This window comes from Rhinolophus sinicus, chromosome 3 (assembly GCF_057876585.1).
Source record: "Rhinolophus sinicus isolate RSI-liver-muscle chromosome 3, RSI-T2T, whole genome shotgun sequence".
NCBI classification, from domain to species: Eukaryota; Metazoa; Chordata; class Mammalia; order Chiroptera; family Rhinolophidae; genus Rhinolophus; species Rhinolophus sinicus.
In genome coordinates, this window is record NC_142503.1 from 138,799,182 (window position 1) to 138,820,003 (window position 20,822).

Sequence of the window (20,822 nt, forward strand, 5' to 3'; positions counted from 1 at the left end):
GAGGCCACTTCTTCTTGGCAGCTCAGAGCAATCGGTACCCCGTGTAAAAGAGTAACCAGCATGTACTGAGGATGTGCAGTGCGCCAGCCACTGTGCTCAGTATGTCACACACTTTGTCTCATGTCACCCCCACAGCACCCTGTGAGCAGCCTCTGAGAGCCTTAGTGAGGCAGGCAGCTCTCAGACCAAGAGGCTCCTTACCTTTGAATGTGTTAGATTCAACTGGTCCAGCGGAAGAGTGGATATCAGTTCCGATAGATGGTGCATTTGGGGACTAAAATATACACTGGTGATTAAAAAAAAAAGAAAAACTCAGATATTGCTAACATAATAAAATGTTATGCAACAATAATACTTTAAAAATTCTTCGTTATTTAGGATGCACAATATTTAATTTAACCTAGATTGTTTCTTAAAAGGACAAATTCAGAAAATTTACTGCATAATTGAAAATTGTTAAATTTTTTTAAACGTTGGGGAGTGATCTTAGTTTGTTCTCTATCTTTCATCTTGAAACTGGAAATTCCCCTTTGTAATATTTTACTTACCCCTCAACACCAAACCCATCAGATTAATGATAGGAGATATATAAATATAGATTAATAAATTCATAACCCATGATACAAAACAAGAAAGGGAGCTCTTTAATGACCAAAAACTGAGGCAACTCTAAATAAGAAGGCAAATTGGAGCCTCCACAGTGCGCTGGGCTGCCACTTCACAAAGTGCCATCCGTACCTTCATACGGTGGGAATGCAGACTGGTGTAGCCGCTATGGAAGGCAGTGTGGAGGTTCCTCAAAAAATTACGAATAGAATTACCATATGACCTAGCAATCCCTCTCCTGGGTATCTACCCAAAAAATGTGAAAACATTTATATGTAAAGACACGTGTGCTCCAATGTTCATTGCAGCTTTATTTATGGTGGCCAGGACATGGAAACAACCAAAATGTCCTTTGATAGATGAATGGATAAAGAAGTTGTGGTATATAGACACAATGGAATACTATTCGGTGGTAAGAAAAGATGAAATAGGACCATTTGTGACAACATGGATGGATCTTGAGAGAGTAATGCTAAGCGAAATAAGTCAGGCAGAAAAAGCAGAGAACTATATGATTTCACTGATATGTGGTATATAAACCAAAAACAACAAAAGAACAAGACAAACAAATGAGAAACAAAACCTTGTAGACATAGACAATAGTTTAGTGGTTACCAGAGGGTAAGGGGGGAGAGTGGTGGTCAATGAGGGTAAGGGGGATCAAACATATGGTGATGGAAGGAGAGCTGACTCTGGGTGGTGAACACACAATGGATTTATAGATGATGTAATACAGAATTGTACACCTGAAATCTATGTAACTTTACTAACAATTGTTACCCCAATAAACTTTAATTAAAAAAAAAGTTTAAGTGTTCAAAGCGTAAAGAGAGCCCCAAACTGGAAATAACACAAATTTCCATCAGCAGTGAATGGATAAACGAACCGTGGTATCTCTGTACAATTCCTACTCAGCAACTAAAAGGAATGAATGTCTGACACACACAATAACATGGATGAATCTCAAAAACATTATATTGAGTGAAGAAGCCAGTCACAATAGAGTACACATGATATAATTCCATTTAGATGAAACTCTGGAAGGGACACATCCAGTCGCTAGTGACAGAAAGTAGATCAGTGGTCATTGGGACCAGGGGTGAGCGGTTGATTGGGATGGAACACAAGAGAACTTTTGGGGGGATGGAAATGTTCCATATGTTGGTGGTGGAGATGGTTACATGTGCGTTTATCAATAAATTTGTCCAAATTCATTGAGCTATATCCACTTAGTCTTGTACACTATGGTACATTTAGAATGGGTGCATTACACTATTTATAAATTTTACTTCAAAAAAATTGGCAAAAGGAACCACCAGAATCTGGAAATAGAGAGTATAACTTTCAAACCAGTAGAGGAGCGAAGAGTGGGAAAATAAAGAATTGAATGAGAAATGGACAACGGGGAGGCTTGGCTGGTACCAGCCTGAATCAGATAAAACAGGTAAAAGGGATGGATACCTGGGTGGTACCGAGGAGCCCTCGGCCCACATCCAGAGGACCCAGTGGGGCTGGGTGGGATGGGGAGTATGACCTGCAGTAGGACCAGAGCAGAACGCGCGTGGACATCTGTAGTGTTTAAGCTCCCCAGGTGATTCCAGGGTGCAGCCCAGATGGGGACCCCCACTCTGAGGTCAAAGGATTAACAACCATAGAGGACTTGTAAACATCAGCCAATCAGCCAGAGACTCTCTCGAGAGCCATTGTCCCACCTCCCTTCAGCAGGAGCTCCCCCCTCCCACCCACTTGCACTTCTGGGAGCTCTGCCCATGGCTGCCTTACTCGTATTTTGCTCCTTTTGTCTTTCACTGACCTTTCCCCCAACTTTGCCTCCTTTTACCATTTACTTTTCCAAAGCTCTCCATCTAGAGTTGTAAATTAGATTTTTTGAAAGTCTAATTAAATGGCTACTATATATATATATATATATATATATATATATATATATATATACACACATATATATATATACACACATATATATATTTCAAAACCTAAATTTGACTAGAGTAAATGGTTATTAACATGTGTGGGCCCTTAATTGCTTAATATTTCCTGTGCCTCAGTTGTCCTAATAGAAAAAAATTAATCCCCACCCCTGTGGTGACCAGACTCCCTGACTCTCAGGACAATCCCAATACAGACCCCTCTTTCTTGCAGGGAGAGTACTGGACTTCCTGCCCTGTTTGTTCTGGGTCCTGTAGATTTTCCCCCACTGTAGAGGGGGTGGGTGTTGGGGAAAAATGGATGCATGTAGGATTATGCAGGTAGCCCTCCTTTCCTCCTCTCCAAGAATGGCTCAATCTGACGTGAGGGGGCTTTCAAACTCTCAGCAAAAGAGTAGAGTGGCAATGAGGCAAAGAGCTGCTTGGCTGGAGCTCTGGAGAAGGTGGGGTGCTCCCATGCTAACCAGCCACTTGCCAATACCTGAGGCTCCCCTCCCATTGCTGTGCCATCCAAGGAATGAAGAGGTGTTTCTCTTTCCTTTTTCTCTTTCCCTCCTTCTCTCCCTCCCTTCTTCAAATGCCCCCATTTCTTTTTTCTGCAGGAGACTATTTGAATGCCTGAAGATGTGTCTGAAGAAGCCAGCGGATCTAATATTTGGACCAGCCTCTGTCCTCACACTCCCTCAGCTAAGACAGTGGTCCCAGGGCCACCGTGTGGTACAATTGCATGGGGGCAAATTCACATCATCAGTTCATATGAATGGCACCCCCTGCAGTTGTGCAGTACACAACGTGGGCAGCCACACACTGCACGCAGCCTCGATAGCCACCCTTTTCTTCCCCTTGCATGATGAGGAACTCTGACAAGCTGAAGAATCATGTCCCTACTCTTATGTTTCCACCCAGCCTCAGAGGAATCAAGCTTACAGCTGTGTTCTTCTGGCCAAATCCCTCCGCCCTAGTCACCTGCAGGACCTTGAAACTTATTTCCAGCCATCTTGGGAAATGCTTCGAAATGGGGCAGAAATGGAGAAGTTGACTCAAATCCCTCCTCGCCTAGGAGCAGGAGCCACACTGGCCAGGTCATCATTGAACTCCGCCTCCTTACTCTGTTGGCTCCCACATTTAATCCTGGAGATGTTTCTTCATTCCCTAGCTGAGGTCACCCCTACACCTGCTGTCAGTTCCTTGGCTAGAGCACCAGACCGGCCTCCCCCTTCCTGCCCTCCCACCCTGAGCCCATTACATCTTCCCAAATCTAATCTGAGCCAACATGGCATTTCCTATACTTCTGTGAGAATGAAGGTACCTACCAGCTCTACACAAGCCCACATGCCTGCTTTCTTCACAAAACTTGCTGGCCCAGGAAGGCAAAAAACAACCTCCACCACGCTGGGGGTGGTGATCACGTAGTAAAGCAGAGACCTTATTGTATGTAACTGGTCATATGTATGTGCATTTTTCTTGGGAGAAGGTCCATGGTTTTCATCAGCTTTTCAAAAAGGTCCAAATAGGTTAAGAGCCATTAGTGTTGTACATCTTTTCATGGTTGGCAGGTAATGATCCATCTCTTTAGAATGTAGAATCTCACTCATTTGTCAAATATTTACTGAGCATCTACTATGTGCCAGCTACTGCTCCGAGCACTGGGGATATAGCAGGGAACCCAACAGACAAAAATTTCTGCTCTTAGGGTGCTTACTTTCCATGGGCCAGAAATAGCCTGAGGCCATATGAAGCATTAAAGACAGACCGAAGGTCTAAGAACTCTGTGAACATTATGAGTTCCAAGTTCTAGGAACTCTGTGAAGTTCAGAGCTATGAACTCTATGGAGGTCCTAATCAGTTTTTGGTGATGGATGGTACACATAGCAGTGGTGATGCCAGCAGCCATAGCAGGAGCTCAGGGACCAGCCTGGGCACCCCAAAGGAAACCTCTCACTGCTGAGCCAAGAGGCAGGGGTGGTGGTGGCCTGTGATGGGCAGCAATGGTAAGGAGGCAGGAGAGAACCAAGCTGCCCCCACCCCGTGCCAGCCCAAAGCACTGGCCCTTTTGAGGCCCGGCTCCCTCTGCCTTTCTCAGCTCATGTTCAGTTAGAGGTTTGGGGATCCCAGGCCGGGCCAGGCCAGGGGGCGCAGGCTCGGATTGAGCTACCTTCCTTCCAGCCGGAAGCCAGAACCACGGTGTTCTTCCCAGAGTCAGGACGGGGAAAGCTTCCTTGCCTAAGTGTCCCTGATTGAAAAAGGATGGTGACCGTGGCCCTGGAGAGCATGCTTGGGTATGTGCGAGAGGGAGGGAGAGTGGAACAGCGGGTGCAGCCAGAGAGAGCACTCCTGGTGGGCAGGTCAGTGAGAGCAAGTGTTGAAGTGCCAGCAGCCATAGCATGTATGGCAGCTGGGCCACTGAAGGGTCCCAGCTGGCTCAGTACTGGGTAGGGCAGGAGTGAGGCAAATGAGGCTGCAGAAGCCCACGGCCAGAGGGAGAGGGCCTGGAGAGTCCCCCAGACTAACCCTGGTCTCCACAGACCTAAAATCTGCCCATGCTGGAAAGGTTCCAGATATTTGGAGGGTCCTAGGTGGGTAGGGAGAGATCAGAAACAGGGCGGGGGAGAGACAGATCGCCCAGATCATTGGATGCATCTGTGAAAGAGACAGGAGCCCGGCCTCTGAATTCCCAGCCAGGCTCCCTCTATCACTGTGCCTCCCTGGCCAACGGTCAACACGGCCCTGCCCTCGCTAGGAACACGCACACACATGCAGGCACACATTCACTCTGCCTCCTGATCGGCAGATGGGGCCTCCAGACACACCCATTTAGCTGCTGGAATGGTGACACTATTTGCATGAGGTGGCAGCTGTACACATGACAAGAGAATGTAGCCCAAGTTTAAAGTGCAAACCATGAGTAATTAGCAGGGAGACAATGTGCACACCCACCAGCCTGAGTCCGGCCAGGATGGGCTGTCATCCCACAGCCTTCAGGACACTGAACAGGGAAGGGTGGTGAGCGATGAGGAGGGATGAGGTGGGGGAGAGGGTGTGAGTGAGGCAGAAGGCAAAGGAGACTTAGCAGGAAGGATGATGGAGTTAGTGACCCAGAGTGGCAACCCATGTGGTCCCCCTTTATTATTGATAGAACTTACACTGCATCCAGGAGCTGGGGACCAGAGAGGGTGGGGGTGGGGGAGGGAGTCAGAGGTGGATCAGGGATTGAGCCACTTGCACAAGTGTGAACTGGATGCATCTTTGCTTTTGGTCTCAGTTTAAGGAGAGTAACCAGCACCTCAGCTCTCACAGCTCCCATCTGGTGAGGGTCTGAAGTCCTTCTGTGTAGGGGGTGGAACCTGGGGCTAGACTACTGCCTGGTCATCCCCTCTACACACTCCAATGTAAAATAGCACTGCTCACTTCTGCCCCACACCCCAAGTGCCCCCGGAGAGACATACTGCCCCATCTCCCAGCAACACATACAAGAAGGGCCCAGCCCCAAGTCCAACCTGCAATTCTGCAGGAGCTTTCCAAGGCCTGGGGCACCTCAAGGCAGGTCCCGGTGAGACGGGAAGCAGAGCCCTACAGAGTCCACTCCCCCCTTTACCAAGCCCTAGTCTGCACCCCCCCAGTCCCTCCTCTGTGTCACAGTCCTCCAACTCCAGCCTGGGTCAGCCTGCAGCACTGGCCCCTGCTTGCAACCTGTCCAGAGCCTGCTGGAGGGCATGCCTCAGGGTCTCTGCATTGTTTAGAACGTTATATCGACTCAGGGCCACCAGCCGATCAAACTCCTCAGGCTCATAGGTGAAGTCTGTCATGCCATAGGGGGTGTCTGGCCCATCGATGGCAAAGTCCCCAAAGGCCTTCTCCTCAGCTGTTTGTCGCTCCACACCTGCGGGTGGGAAGTGGAGGAGAGACCAGGCTGGGGTACTCTGTGGCTGGGAGCTGCCAGCCCAGAAGCCCCCCTGCCCTAGGACAGCTGGCTGGTTCTTTGTAGGCCCTGCCAGGGGCCCACATCTCTGCTCTCTTGCCCATCAGGGGGCGCCAGTGCCAGTGCTTAAGTCCAGGAAGCAGAGGGCAGCAGTGGCCGGCTCGGGCCCTCCGGGAGACATGCTTTGCTACCTTGTCCAGGGGACCCACTCCCAGAACAGTATTCCATCACCACCCTAGAGCTCTGTGGGCCAGGCCCAGGGCGTCCCCTCACCTGGGGCCAGGTGTGTGCGGAAGGTACGGTTGACAAGGGGGAAGTGCAGCACGATGGGTGCGTGAGGGTCCTCGGCCCTGGCAAACAGGTAGCATTCACGGGGTTCCTCCAGGTCCTCAGGGAGCACCTCAATCTTGGGAAAGGGGATGCCTCGGTCCAGGCAGTACTTCTCTGTCATCTGTAAGACCTGTGCAGGGAGGCAGGCTTCTGACCCTGCGTGCCTCCCACCTGGACGCACACAGACACAGGTCAGCTCTGCCTCTCACTAGCTGAGTGATTGCAGGCAGGTGACCTCCCCTTCATGAGAAGAACTCCCTGGCACGGTGGGTGTGCAGCTGAACAATAATCACCAGCATTCTCACCATGCTTCCTACCCCGTGGCTTCCCACTGCCTCCCTCCTCTGACCCTCTTAGCGGGCTGATTTCTAGTTCACAAGGTTGAGACCAAATGATTACAGAAGGTCACGTTGGAAAAGGCTTTGTCCATCATCTAATCCCAAGCTCTCATTGGACCCAGGAGGAGGAGGGGGAGGCCAATGAGGGAAGAGCTGGGCCAACAGCACAATTGGAACCCACATCCGAATGGGGGAACCTGTCCACCACCCCACAGGGTCTGAGGGAGCCACTGTGAGAGACTTCTGGAAGGGACCCTGTTGTTACCACAAAGCTTTGTTACCACAAAAATGAAGGGACGGCAGACCCAGGCCCTGTTGGGAGCAAGGGATGCTACCAGGAACAGGCAGGGCCTACAATAGGGGTCGTCCCTTTACCAGGATAGAAGACGCCTGAGGACTCTCTTTGGCCTCCTTTCCCGACTCCCACTCCCTCCCAAAACCTCAGCAATCCTCTCCTCCAACTGGGAGACCAGTGCTGCGCAGGGGGCACAGGGCGCCACTGACAGATTAGAACCCAGGCCCTCCGCGAAGGGCCATCCCCACACACCCAGTCAGGCCGCCTCAGCAGAGAACCCCCACCCCTTACCTTGAAGGGGGCGTCCAGAGAATAGTCAAAGGACACAATGAGGTCCACCGCTCTCTGGGGTAGCAGGCTCAGCGGGAACGGGGAGTTGATAGCAAAGCCGCCGTCCACCAGGTTCAGGCAGTCCCTCATGGGAGTGAGCTGGTTGGGGCAGGCGTCCGGGTGTGTGTCTGCACAGGGACAAATGCTTGCTCTTCTTAGCAACTCTCTTCTCTTTGTATTGGAAATGCCCCTCTCTGTAGAGGTCTTTGCTTCTTTCCCTCTCTGACAGCCACTCTGGGGTCTCCCACTCCAGCCCCCTCATCCACCTTTGGGGAACAGGAGCCCACACCCCAACTCCCGGGTCAAAAGGCAGCACTGGCCCCCATGAGCTGGAGGCACAGGCAGCAGGAGGGCCCCACGCAGAGCAGCACCCACCGTTCCTGGCCACAAACTCCCTGCCAGCCATATAATCCTTGTGCAGGCAGAGGCCGTGCATGAAGTTGAAGTTCTTCGCGGAGGTGAAGCGGCAGGTGAATAGGCCCAGTACAACCTGGGAGAAGAGCCCCTGGGGGGTGAAGAGCCTGGTTCTCAGCCTCGTGGGGTCATGCAGCTGGAGCTTCTGGCAGTCGTCTAGTGAGGATGGGATGGTGACATATAGGGAGAAGTGGTACCCTTCATTGTCCTCTGGCCTTTATGGCTCAGGGGAGGCCCCTCCATCTTCTCCCTACACCCCGCCTCCCAGGCTTCTGACCACTGCTTCCCAGAACCCCTTTAAAATAATGTGTGTGTTTTTTTCACATTCTCCATATTTTGAAAGTTGCCTATGACACTGCATTTATTAATAACATCACCCACCCTGAAAGTTGCATATACAATTTCCAACCAGAATTTCACCCCCTAAACACCTACTGAGCAGCTGCTATGTGCTGGGCACCAGGGAGACTAAGACCCGGCCCCGGCCCTCAGGGCTCACGCCTACTTAGGGGAGAGTCAGAGAGAGAGAATGAATCGGGACAGTGCGCTGAGGTAAGGACAGTGACCCATGTGATGTGCCTGAGGTCTTACAGGGACCTGGGTGGTTAGACCCTCTATCTCCCTGGAGGGATGGAGTGGAACAGAGAAGCTTCCTGATAAAATGATGTCTCAGCTGAATTGTAAGAGCTGAGCAAAAGGAATCCAGGGGAGAAAGGTGGGAAAGGTATTCCTTGCAGCAAGGTGCTCATAGGCCATGTAGAGAGCAGGCCGAAGAGGAGCCCTGAGGTGTGTGGACAGAGTATCATCCAGATGCCCAGTGGCCCTGGGCTGAGTTGACTTCATTAGAGTCCAAGGAGAGAATCCAAAGTTGTAGCCTGATCACAGAGCACTCCCGGCTCCCACTGGGGTTTCTGACGTGGGCCCTCGCCCAGCCCCCTACCCACACTGCCTCTACAGGGAAGTCATTTCCTCAGCATGTCTGAACCCAGTGGGACAGCCAAGTCCCTCACTGTCCCCTCCCTCCTTCTCATTGCCTCTTCCAGGGCCCTAGTGCTAGAAGGAGGCATGGGGTTGGGGTTCGGGGTCTGCACCCTCTTCTGTGGTGTTCATGCTGCCTCGGTGCTCATCCAGGAAGCTGAGGCTGGAGCCAGTCGTCTTCAGGAAGATCTCATCCACGCTGGCTGCAAAGGCGCTGCCCCATACACCTAAGGAGACAGGCCAGGCCCAGGCCGTCATGACTCCTGCACCCATGTCAGGGCCTGGCCCTGCACCCTCCCTGTCCCCAGCCCTCCGGCCTAGACTCACCCTGTAGGTAGCAGAGCCGGGGTTCTGGCCAGAGCTTCAGCAATCGCCCCATGAAGAACTCTGAGCCAAAGAGCTTGGTGGGAACATAAGCCCCATACTTGGGGAAGCCAACCTCATGGGGGGTAAACTCGCACCACTCTAGGGGCCCAGAGTAAAGGGAATGTCAGCGAGGGCTTCCCACCAGGACCCCAGGGTTCTCCCGGCCCTTGTCAAGAACAGGAGGCAACAACCCCCCTGTGCTCCGAGGTTCCCACCTATACTGACAGTCTGGCCCCTTCCGCCCTCCACCACCACGCCTTCCACCTGCTTCCTAGGTCTGCACACTCAGACACCTGCACAGTCTTCCCCGCTGATGTCTGTGCAAATGTTGATGCTGGAGTAGATGGGGTAAGGGTTCTGGCCCTGGCTGACGGCCTCCTGCTGGTCAGACAGCTTGGCAGGGTTTTCCTGGACAGGAAAGAAAGGAACGCCCTTGGCCTTGTGGGAGTTCTCGTTCCCCATCCCCATGGCCTGAGGCTGGCACCCGATGGGGTGTGTTGTGTCCACAAGAGACTGTGGTCGCCAAGGCCACTGCTTTAGAGACATCTCTCTCTCTAGGGGACACGCTTTAGGCTGCAACAGATGTAAGGCCGCTGTAGGTTTTGTGCAATTCCGGGGGCACTGGGAACACCCTCCCACCTTCTTCCCCATTCAAGAAAGCACATCAGCACCCGAGAGACAGTGACATTTTTAAAGGAATAACTGAAATCCAGTCTACTTTCTTTAAAAAGTAAATCACTAGAAAACATGAGTTCTTTTCTTATAAATGAGAAATCACTTGTGATATAAATCCATAGCTGATATCCACACACCAGTGGGCCAGGCGTCCCAGGGCTGAGATCCTTCCTCACCTCTGAATTTCTCAACTCCCCGCCAATGCTGGGCCTGCAGATCTAGGAGCAGCCACCAGGTGGCGCGAGTCATGGCCGCTGGGCCAACAGGTGGGAGTGGTGTTCTGCCTCAGCGGCAAGTGGGAATCGCTTGGAACGCTTTGAAAACATACCTGTGCTAGTGCTCGACTCTAGAGCAAACAAAACAGTATCTCTGGAAGTAAGGCCCAGGCATGAGGTGTTTTTGAAAAGCTGCACTGGTGATTCCAAAATGCAGACAGATCTGAGAACTACAAACCAGCCTCTCCTTCCCCAAGGGTTAGGAGCCAGGAAAGATGAAGGGGTGTCAGCCCCTCCACCCCCCACCCCAGGTTGCTCAGACCTAAATGATAGCTTTGCAAATCTCAGATCTTAGCCTAACAGCTAAGGCAGAACTAAGTGCTGGTGGTACAAGGGTGGAAAGGAGTCGTGTTTATTTGTTACCTGCTCTTCTCTTACCTCCTGGTACAGGACATATTCAATGAGGAGGCCCCAGAGGTCGACGAGGGAAACACTGTGGCCTCTGCTTTCCAGGTTCCCCAGTTCCTGGGCATAGTATTGCAGGCGCTCCACGGACACTGCCCCCATCTTACTGCTGCAGACCCGAGCCCGGGCATGCTCAGTGGGGCCCTGCAAAGCCACCTGGGACCAGGCTGGGTCCTTGTAGAGTGTGGAGATGCACCTGGGCATGGAGGGAATTGGAGGCAGGGGAGCACAGCAAAGGGAGAGAGGGATGCAGGTGTCTGTGAGTGACACCTCCTTCACCATCACTTGTATCCACTGCCTTGCACCACCTACTCAGGGGATCCCTGGGGACTCAGTCCCTTCCTGACCCCCTCCTAACCTCCTTGGAGGCAGACTCCTGCCCCCCACACCAGGGACTCCACCAGATCACCAGGTCATACCCCTGTCTCTTCAGGGCTCTCCTTTACTCTGTACCTTGCCCCCACCTCACTTACCAACAGGACCCAGAGACCCCACTCAAGTAGGTCACAATATCCAGGAGTCCCAGCTCCTGCATCCCTGCCAGGCTGCCGTACAGGGAAGACATAGCACGGGTTCCACCTCCCGAACCCAGCACAGCCACCACAGGTACCTGGGCACAGTAATAATCATGATAACAACATCTACCACCACTGTTATTTATATATTATTGCTAACAGTGTCAGACATTGATCTAAGAGACTTACATGTATTGTCTCATTGAATCCTCACAGCAACCCATCTTACAGATGGGAGAACTGAGGCACAAGAAGGTTAGATAACGTGACCGTAATAATACAGTCAGTAAGTGATGGAAACAGTATGGATCCAGAGATGGCTCATAATCATTATACTAGGAAAGGATGTACCTGCAAGGTATATTCACCCAAAACAGCTAAAACAGGGTTTCTCAATCTTGGCACCACTGATAATTTTAGACTGGATAATTCTTTGTTATGATGAGTTGTCCTGTGTGTTCTACAATGTTTACAGCATTCCTGGCCTTTACCCAGTAGATGCCAGTAGCATCTCTCTCCCCTTCACCCAGTCATGACAATAAAACATGTCTCTAGACATTGACAAATGTCGCCTGGTAAAATTGCCACCAACTGAGAACCACTGAGCTAAAGTGACAAAGACCACTGAGCAACCTGGACCTGCCCATGACATGAGAGGTGTCCAGATAGCTCTAAGATCAGAGGTGTCTGGTGGGATCAGAATAGAAGGTTTTTCGCTACTCAGCTTTTCCAAGATGATTTTGCCCATTTCACCCAGATCTTTGGTTCCTTTCCCTGTGCTCCTTTCTCCTGTCTTGAAAAAAATGCTCCTTGGCCACTGTCCAGCAAGGGCACTGTCCCTACAGAGTGCTGGCGGAGACAGAGCTCCCTGTAGGTAGGGTCTGTGCTGTCTTCACCCTCCACATACAGAGTGGAGCTTGGCACAGAGTAGGCATCTCCCAAACAAACAATCCAGGCTTGCTAAGCTTGTCAGCACTGGGCACAGGCTCCATCTCCTGAGTACACCTGCAGCCGGGAGGAAGCCACAAACTTTTCCCAATTTACCATAGGTCTCGCCCTCAGCACTGCCTTCCCTCCTGCTTCCTAGCCACAGAGCCCCGTGGACCCACCACTTCCAAATCCCTTTGTCTACTGTTGTGAACTGAATTACGTCCCTCCCAAATTCATATGCTGAAACCCCAATGTGACTATTGAGGAAAGAGGGAAAACTGAATGGTTCTCTTCTCAGCCTTACTGGTAAATTACTAACAGAACCTGAAGCTTGCAGAAAAACCATAAATATAATCTTGACATTTAAACTTTTAAACTTTCCTGTAACTCTAGTCCTGCATTAGACATCATACAGATTATCATCAGCATAGTACATGTCAGTACATGTGCTCCCGTTAAGCGTATGACCTCCTCAAAGAAAACTGTGTGCAGACTGCCTGACGCCCCACTCGACAGCTACCAGAAATCCATCATCATAATTATTGACACTAGTTAAGTCATTGTAATGGACCAATCAAAGAACTAGGAATGCAGGGCTCCTTTCTCTCTTGTGATTCGGTTACATCATATAAGCTAATGATTTTTCTTTCTTCCTTGGAACATTTCTAGATTTATTCCTAGTTGTGTTTCTAGTTCTCAAACTCTAAAGCCCTTGAATAAATCTGTCATTTATTTCTAGCCAGAGCTAGACTCTTTTTTATTACGATTGATACTATATTTGGAGAAAGGGCCTATAAGGAGGTAGTATAGGTTCTGCGAGGTCATAAGGGTGGGGCCCTAAGGCAATAGGACTGGTGTCCTTGTAGAGAAAGAGAAAGAACCCCCCACACACCCCCTGCACATACACAGAGGAAAGGCCATGTGAGGACAGAGCAAGAAGGTGGCCGTCTACAAGTCAGCAAGAGAGACATCACCAAAAACCAACCCTGATAGCACCTTGATCTTGAACTTCCAGCTTCCAGGTGAGAAAATAAATACCTGTTGTTTAAGCCCCCCAGTTAGTGGTGTGTTCTGTGATGGCAGCCTGAGATGACTAATTCACCCGCTTTGGCCAGGCTGTTCAGTCCCTCATTACAGCTGATGGTGCCCATCAGCTCATGCGAACAGGCCTGCCCCCTTCCTCCTCTGCTCCCCATGTTTCCTCTATACTTCCTATCACCTCTGAGCCACACAGTCCTCTCAAGGGAAAAGGATGGATCTGGTCCCAGAAATGCTGGGGTCTGGCACCTCCATTCCATACCTGGCCACTGTCGGGAGCCTGGCTCAATCCCAGCACCTGCTGCAGAGCCTTGGACACGATCTGCTTCCTCTTGTCCAGAAACTTCTGCTCCCCGTCACAGAGATCAAAGCCCAGGCGCAGGTCCAGGTCCCCAGAGCTGCCTCATGTGGAATGGGGGTGGGGTGCTGGATGACTGTTCAGTGGAGGGGAGCCTCGGGCCAAGCCAGTTTTTCGCAGGAGCAGACACACACTCCGTGGAACCCCTCACAAAGATCCCACCAGAACCAGACCTGCCCACCCCCTGGATGAGTCGCACAGGCAGGAAAGCCCCTGCACTTCCAGCCTAGCCCATGAGCCCCCTGAGGAGAGCCTTCCTCACCTCATTTCTGCCTTCACACTCAGAGCCACTTCCTGGCCCTGAAAGAGACAACAGCCCATCCCTGAGGATTCTGGGTTGGATTCTCCCACCAGCAGCCCCTGCTGCTCCGGTAACTCTAGCCCAGATGTGGACCATGGCTGAGCTCCTGGATGGTCTGATCTTGACCCCCTCTCAGGCCCCTCCCTCAGAAGTTTTTTAGAGATCACAAAGCATGCAGGGGTCCTTTAGGCACTCAGACAGAGCCTTACCTCCCCCAGGGCCACGAAGCGCTGTTCCTCCTGGCCTAGGGCCAGAGAGGAGAGCAGGACGCCCCCCTCGCCCAGCTTGCTCCTCTGGACCTCCAACTCAGCAGCTGGGCTGCTCTGCAGGGAAGACAACACGGTGGAGCCCCTCAGAGTGGAGGAAACGTGCCTGCCCTGACGCCCTGGACCACTGCTCCAGCCGGCCTGATCCTATCACCTGCATCTTCCAGGTTGTGAGCTCACTCACCTGCAGGACTGTGAGCTCTTCTTCTAGCGCCACTTCCAGCCTGGATTGCAGCGCTGGATTCACGTGGAAGGTAAAGGTGGCTGGGGGGCCTGCTTCCACGGGAGGCTGCAGGGGCAAGAGCTGTGGCTTCTCATAGGCCCCGGGCACTGCCAGCTGAATCTGCCTAGAGCCTGGGAGCAGAGGGTCCAGGTGAGGGAGTGAGAGCAGGGGGGTGTGTGTGTGTGTGTGTGTGTGTGTGTGTGTGTGTGTGTGATGGTAGCACCCCGAATAGCAAATCCCATTTCCTTCCCCTTGGAAATGCCAACTCATCACCCTGCTCACTCTCTGGCACTGAGACCATAACAAAGCCATCACGAAGGACATCAGGGTCCTGTAACCTGTCCTGGTCAGAACTGAGGACCTGGGGAAAGTGGGGAACACACAATGCCTAGGGGAAGGGGGGAAAGGCAGGGAGAGAGAGAGCCCCCTGTCCAAAGCTTATGGAGCTGATGATTTTGAGATTATATTAAATATATAAAATATAATTCTATGAGATTATGTTATAGTTATCATATATTAATTATTACATTAATTACCAGTTTTCAACTGGTAGTTCCCCCATTCAAGCTCTGTGCTCACACCCTCAGGCCGCAAGTTGTTCTGGCCTTTGTTTCCAAAGTGTAAGACCTCGGGAGAACGCAGAGGGTTTGCAGAGGAGAAACGGGAAGAAGTGGGTTTGTGGCCTCAGAGAGACTAGGTAGCTTGGAGAAGAAGGGGAGAACTAGCACAGGCTAGGGGAGGCCAGGCTGGGAGGAGGGGCAGAGAGGCCTGTAGCCCAGGAGCAACTCTCTGGGGAGGAGGCAAGAAGAAATGGCCATACTTGACGTCCAGGCAAAGGGGACCCCAGATGCTCTCTACACATGCTCCTTGGGACTGCATGAGACCTGGGGACTTGACATGACCCAGGGGGAGGGAATTAGAGAAAATACGGAAAGTCATACTTCTTTCACCTCATGGTTTAAGGACTAAGATTAATATGCGCTATTCATAGTCAGAAACCACTGAATCTGTGGTGGAGAGAGAAGCCCTGGAGTGTCACAGACCCGTGTTCGGTCCTGGCTCCACCACTTACTAGCTGTGTGACTTACTAGCTTTCTTCTTTAAGCTTCAGTCTCATGAATTAAAGCACCTACTTTATGGGGTTGTTATGAGGGTTAAATAATAAAACACATGTCAAATGGTTAGCGCAGTGCCTAACTCATAGTACGTGTCACCTGGGTGGGACTCATCCTGCAGGCTCGGCCTCTCTCTCATGGTTACAGGGGACTTGAGCTGTCACACAGCCTCTGTCCCACTCCTGCATCGGGTGCCCCTTCTGAGTGGCTGCCCTCTGTGCTGGAAGTGCACTGGTGTGCTCACTTCCGCAGTCTCCTAGAATTCTCCCTCTGCCATGTGATGCTAGCTCCTCCCACGAAGAGGCCGGCTAACTTCCCTGCCCTCCAACTTTAGGGTCAGCCTTGGGACTTGTTTTGACAACAAAATGTTTGTGGCTGTGTGATGTGACCAAAGGCGTGAAAAGCACCTGTTCACTTGGGCTTGCTCTCCTGCACCTCGGCAACGCCCTAAGAACATACCCAGGCTAGTCCACGGGTCACAGGAGGTAGATTAGATGAGGGAGGGGCACACATTGCAGAGCCAGGTCACTCCCACCAAGCCCAGCCTAGGTCAGCCACGCACCAGCTGACCACCAGATGTGAGAGCTAAATACATGCTTCCTGTTGTCTGCCGCTGAGACTTGGGGGTGTTTTTTATAGAGCAGTAGTTGGACTGATACAACCTCTATGCATGAATACTTCCAGGGACAAAAAGTTCACTTCTTCCCGAGGCAATCAGTTCTATCCTTGATCGGCTTTACACAGTGAAAAATGAAGACCTTTCTGTCCCAGACCCATTTTCTTGAAATCAGCAGTCCCCCAACCCCCTAGGAGAGAAGGGAAGACCAAAGGCCACTGGCCAAACGCACCATACTCTCGATGTAGGGCTGTCTCATCTTCCCCGAGGGTGGCCTGGATTCTCAGACAGGGGTGAGCCTGGAAAGCAGAGGTCTGTGGGAGCCAGATAGTCATAGAGCCTGCACAGGGCCCGAAACAGGAGGGAGGAAAGAAGCGATATGTGGGGCAGGGTCCAGGTAAAACCTTCCCAGGGCCTGTGCCTTACAGGCAAGGGTCTTCTGTAGCAGCCCCCACTCCCAGGACTCAGAAGAAGTGGCCCTGGTGGCAAAGGGGGAGGAGGTAAAGGGTCCTCGGCAGTCTCAGAAGCCCGAGTCCCAAATGAGTAATGTGCTGAGCACAGGAAGGCCGGCTTCTGGGCTGCCCACTCGGGTGTGAGGCCTCCCCCAGCACATCTCCACTCTGAGGAGGGGTTGAGTGTCCTTCAGAGGCAAGTAGGTGTGACGGGCCCAGTGGTGAATTCCTCATTGCCCTCCAGCCCTGGGCAGCCCCAAGCTGGCCTTCACTACTTACCACCAAGACACCATTGGTGATGACTTCAGATGCAGGCATCTGGCTGCAAAGGAGGAGGGGCTCATGGGATATCTGGGCCCCTCAAGATGGCTGTTATTATCAAAATGTGACTGAAGCAGTTGGAAGAGCATGGGGAGCCTGACAGGGTTTGGAGGTCGGGGTGGGTGTGGGCCAACACTCAAATGGGCGTCAAGACCAGGACATCCCCTGTCAGGCCAGGCCAGCGCAGGTCCTGGTGACTGACAGCTGGGAGCTGCCCGTGAGTTTCAGAGGAAATGGAAGGGCATAGGCTCCACCTGTACTCACCTCTTCTCCAGAACAAACTCCACCTGCAGCTCTTCTGAATCCTACATGGAGGGAGCAAGGGAACACATTTTCAAAGCATTCTGGAAGCCTCAGGGACTGTCCCTGCCCTCGGCCCTGCTCAGGTCCAGGGACCAGAAGAGGAGACTGTTGTCGTGCCTTCTCGTGGGCACAGGAGGGGTAGTGGCATCTCCATGAGGAGCTTCATTCATTCAAATCTGTGTGTGGACGCCTGTTCTAGAGGCTGAGGGTTTAGCAATGATCGAGAAAAGTACTCTGCCCTCAAGGAGCTCACACGTCGGTTCCACACAGGGAAGAGGTATTTGAGGGACACCTTGGTAGAGTCAGTAGTGCAGGCTGGAGGGGCCATCTTGGAGCCCCTCCTCAGTGCCCTGGGCGGGACCTCCTCTCCTAGAGCTCGGCTTATTGTGGCACAGGTGGGCATGGCTCACCTGTTGGTTGAGTTGAAAGGTATGTCTGTGGGGTTGGCCGGGTTTGAGGTTCTCCAGGTCAAACAGCAGCAGGGAGAGCTTATTGCTGAGCATGACGTCTTTGTCATAGAGCGTGAGCTCCAGGACGTTCTGTAGACAGGGCGGGCAGGAGGTGGGGGCCTGAGGCAGGGCAGGCACCCTGGAGGAGCCCTTTATTGCCGCTACCCTGGCCGCTCACTGGCCCTCACCTTCACAGCACTGTGAACCTTGTAGTAGAAGGTCTCGTTCCACTCGGGGTCACTGCAGTTGGCCACCACCTTTGTCTGGGCATGGTGGGGGGATGCCGTGGGCAGCCACAGTTGCACGTAGCAGTCAGCTTTGGACACTGCAGGTAAGATAGGGAGCAGTGCTAGCTTCAAGCTCTTATTGTTGAAAAGGTTGTCTAGAGGAGGTTGGGGTGGGAGGGGAAGGAGCAGAGTGAGGAGAGGAGCAGAGTCAGGAGAGGAGGCTGCCCACGGGGCAGGCTGGGGAGATGGGCGGGAGAGCCCATGTCCTCGACTCCCTCTCCACCAGATACACCTTCCATTCAGCTGAATGGAAATCCTGCAGTGCCCAGTTGACAAGATCACATGGAAGCACAGACCACCAATTCCCAGAAAAGGCCTAATTCGGAGGACAAACTCCCCTCCCAGTTGTCAGCATTGGCACGGAGAGCTCCTGGTTTGCAGACGTTGGCTTCTGGCAACAGCAGGCCTCACACGCTCTCCAGACTGGCACTGCTCCACTTGGTCGACTCAGGGAGGAGTTGGGGGTCTGCACAATGCTCCCCTTCAGCACCTACCTCCCAGCTCTGGGGCTATGGCCTGGGCTCCCTCACCAGGGAGGCCTCCCTCCACAGTCATCACCAGCCTCTCTACCCAACTCCACACACACACACACACACACACACACACACACACGCACACTTCCGGCCGGCCCCTCCACTGAGCTCTGTGGAGGCCCCAGGGAAAAGGAGAGAAAGGGTGGAATTGAGGGTCACTCACGCATGTCTTTGCCCTGGATATTTCTGCCCCTCAGCACCTTCACCTGGAGGTCATAGTATGGGTGTGTTTCCCGCTGAAACAACAGAACTCCAGGAACTCAGTTCCAGGAAGCCGGTGTGGGGCCTGATCGCCCTGCCTGATCACCCTGCAGTGATGCCCAGCTCAAGCTTCCCTCGTCCCATCATGGAGCAGCAGCCAGGGTCCCAGCTGTTGCTGTGCCTGGGGGGCCTTGGCAGGGCAGGTGTTGGGAGCTCAGGGTGTTGGTGATGAGCCTGACCCTTGGAATCAGTCAGGCTGGATGGGCTTGGGCAAGTTCCTTGTTTCCCATGCTTCAGTTTTCCCATCTATAAAATGGGGGTTGTGATGCTAATCTCAGGGTTGTGGTGAATTTTCATTGAGAAGCCGTATAAGTGCAGGGCTTAAATGCTTGACACACGTACCCATTTTTGCTAACTACGGTTATCATGCACCACAAACTTGCACGCCCCTCAGACCACAGTGCCACTGCTGTAGCTTGAGATCTGATGTGTTTAAGGAGATTAAATATTAGAAGCGAAAGCTGTGATCAACCCCACACACTAGCTCCCTGACACAGCCTAGATGGGAGGCTGCAGGCAGGTGAAGGGAAACCAAGAGTCACTCAGCTTGTACTGGTCTGACTCGTGGCTAAGGAGACCGCAGCTTGGGCTCAGACTGCAGACTCCCGGGAGTGAGACTCTCCCCTCGAACCCCACAACCAGGCATTCTGGGCAAAACCCAGCCAGCGGCCAGTGTCACATGACCGTGTCCTCCATTTCTAATTGGGGGATGATTTTCAAAAGTCAATGTTTTCACCAACCTCTCTAATTTAAGCTCCGCCAGGTTGACTGGAGCAAATTAGCCCCGACCCCAGATCAAAACCCAATCCCCGCTCCATCCCAGGCTGGCCTCCGTCGTCACAGGGGTCCAGGCTCCTAGGACCCCTCCAGTCCACACTTCCCAGGAAAGATCAGGTACTTTACCCGCCGGTGACTCCACTGAAGCCCCCTCTTCTCTCTCTCCCGCAGCAGCACTACCCCCAAGAGGGGCAGCCCCTTGCCTGCCAGCCACTTTGGCCACAGTGCCCAGAGCATGGCCAGGCAGCCTGCTTCCCGGAGCCACGCTGCTCTCTTCTGGTGACACTCACTGCTAGCTCAGGTCGGACAGGTAGCGCAGGGGTGGGGAGGGTGGAGCTGGATCTCTGCTGAGGATGTAGGGCTTGTGAGCCCTTGAGGCTGAAGGTGGGGTTTGACAGGCTCCGGGAAGTGACTGGAGCCTAATTTCCTCAGGCAGCAGGCCCTTCAGTCCCTCTCCAAGACGATGAGAAACTGGCCCTCTGGTTCCCCATCCCAGCCCCTGGTTATCGTTGGGCTGCTTATGGAAAATAACAGCTGAGCCTCACACCCCAGCAGGAGTTAACTTCATGGGGTGGGCAGAGCCCCAGTGTTCAGATTTCCAACAAGCCTGTGGACGATGCTGACAGCTGGCCTGGGGAACGGCAGCCCGCGAAGTGCTGCACCGGGGCCGCCTTCTCCAGCTTTCAGAAAAGCCTAAAACCAATGCCTTTCAAGTTCTACCTTCCCCACGGCTCTGAAGCACAAGCATGGAAATACCTGGTTAATGTTTGATCCGGACTCAAAGGTGTTTCTAATCTCTCCTGGCCTCCCTCCCCTCCCTTGCTCTACAAAGACCCACAGGCTGCTGTTTGTAGGACCTGCACCAGGCCTTGGAACCAAAGGTGAGGAGGGCTGTCCGAATCCTGAAGAAATTCACAGCCTCATGACTCCCTGTGGCTTCTGCCCAGGCCCTCTTCCTGGATCAGTGGAAATACCTGGATGGTCCAGGTATAGAGGAAGGGATGTGGTCAGGTGGTATCGGTAAGGACAAGTAAAAAGCAAGACTGCCAGTCTTTAAGCTACTAGAGACACAGGCTTTGAAGTCCTCTGTTGACCATCCTAAGCCTTAGGCTGAAGATGGTATGTGATGTCCCCTTTTCTATGGTCCCTCTGACCATCTGGGTGGCCAAGACAGGCACAATCTCCAGAAGAAAGCATCTC

The 20,822-nt window shown here is 52.5% G+C and overlaps 1 protein-coding gene across 1 annotated transcript; it reads right to left on the reverse strand.

Annotated features, from left to right (window-relative positions):
• Window positions 1-5,639: 5,639 nt before the first annotated feature.
• On the reverse strand, window positions 5,640-20,797 carry PLA2G4F (phospholipase A2 group IVF). The gene is made up of 20 exons (XM_019725419.3): window positions 19,749-20,797; window positions 18,748-18,820; window positions 17,953-18,089; window positions 17,726-17,854; window positions 17,277-17,317; window positions 16,971-17,013; window positions 16,472-16,538; window positions 14,470-14,639; window positions 14,229-14,342; window positions 13,981-14,018; window positions 13,623-13,758; window positions 11,351-11,487; window positions 10,851-11,073; window positions 9,816-9,930; window positions 9,484-9,621; window positions 9,270-9,383; window positions 8,140-8,334; window positions 7,726-7,892; window positions 6,745-6,931; window positions 5,640-6,432 (listed from the first exon to the last, which is right to left on the reverse strand). The coding sequence occupies exons 1-20, from the start codon at window positions 19,857-19,859 to the stop codon at window positions 6,212-6,214; spliced, it is 2,556 nt and encodes an 851-aa protein (XP_019580978.3). The 5' UTR covers window positions 19,860-20,797; the 3' UTR covers window positions 5,640-6,211.
• Window positions 20,798-20,822: the final 25 nt, after the last annotated feature.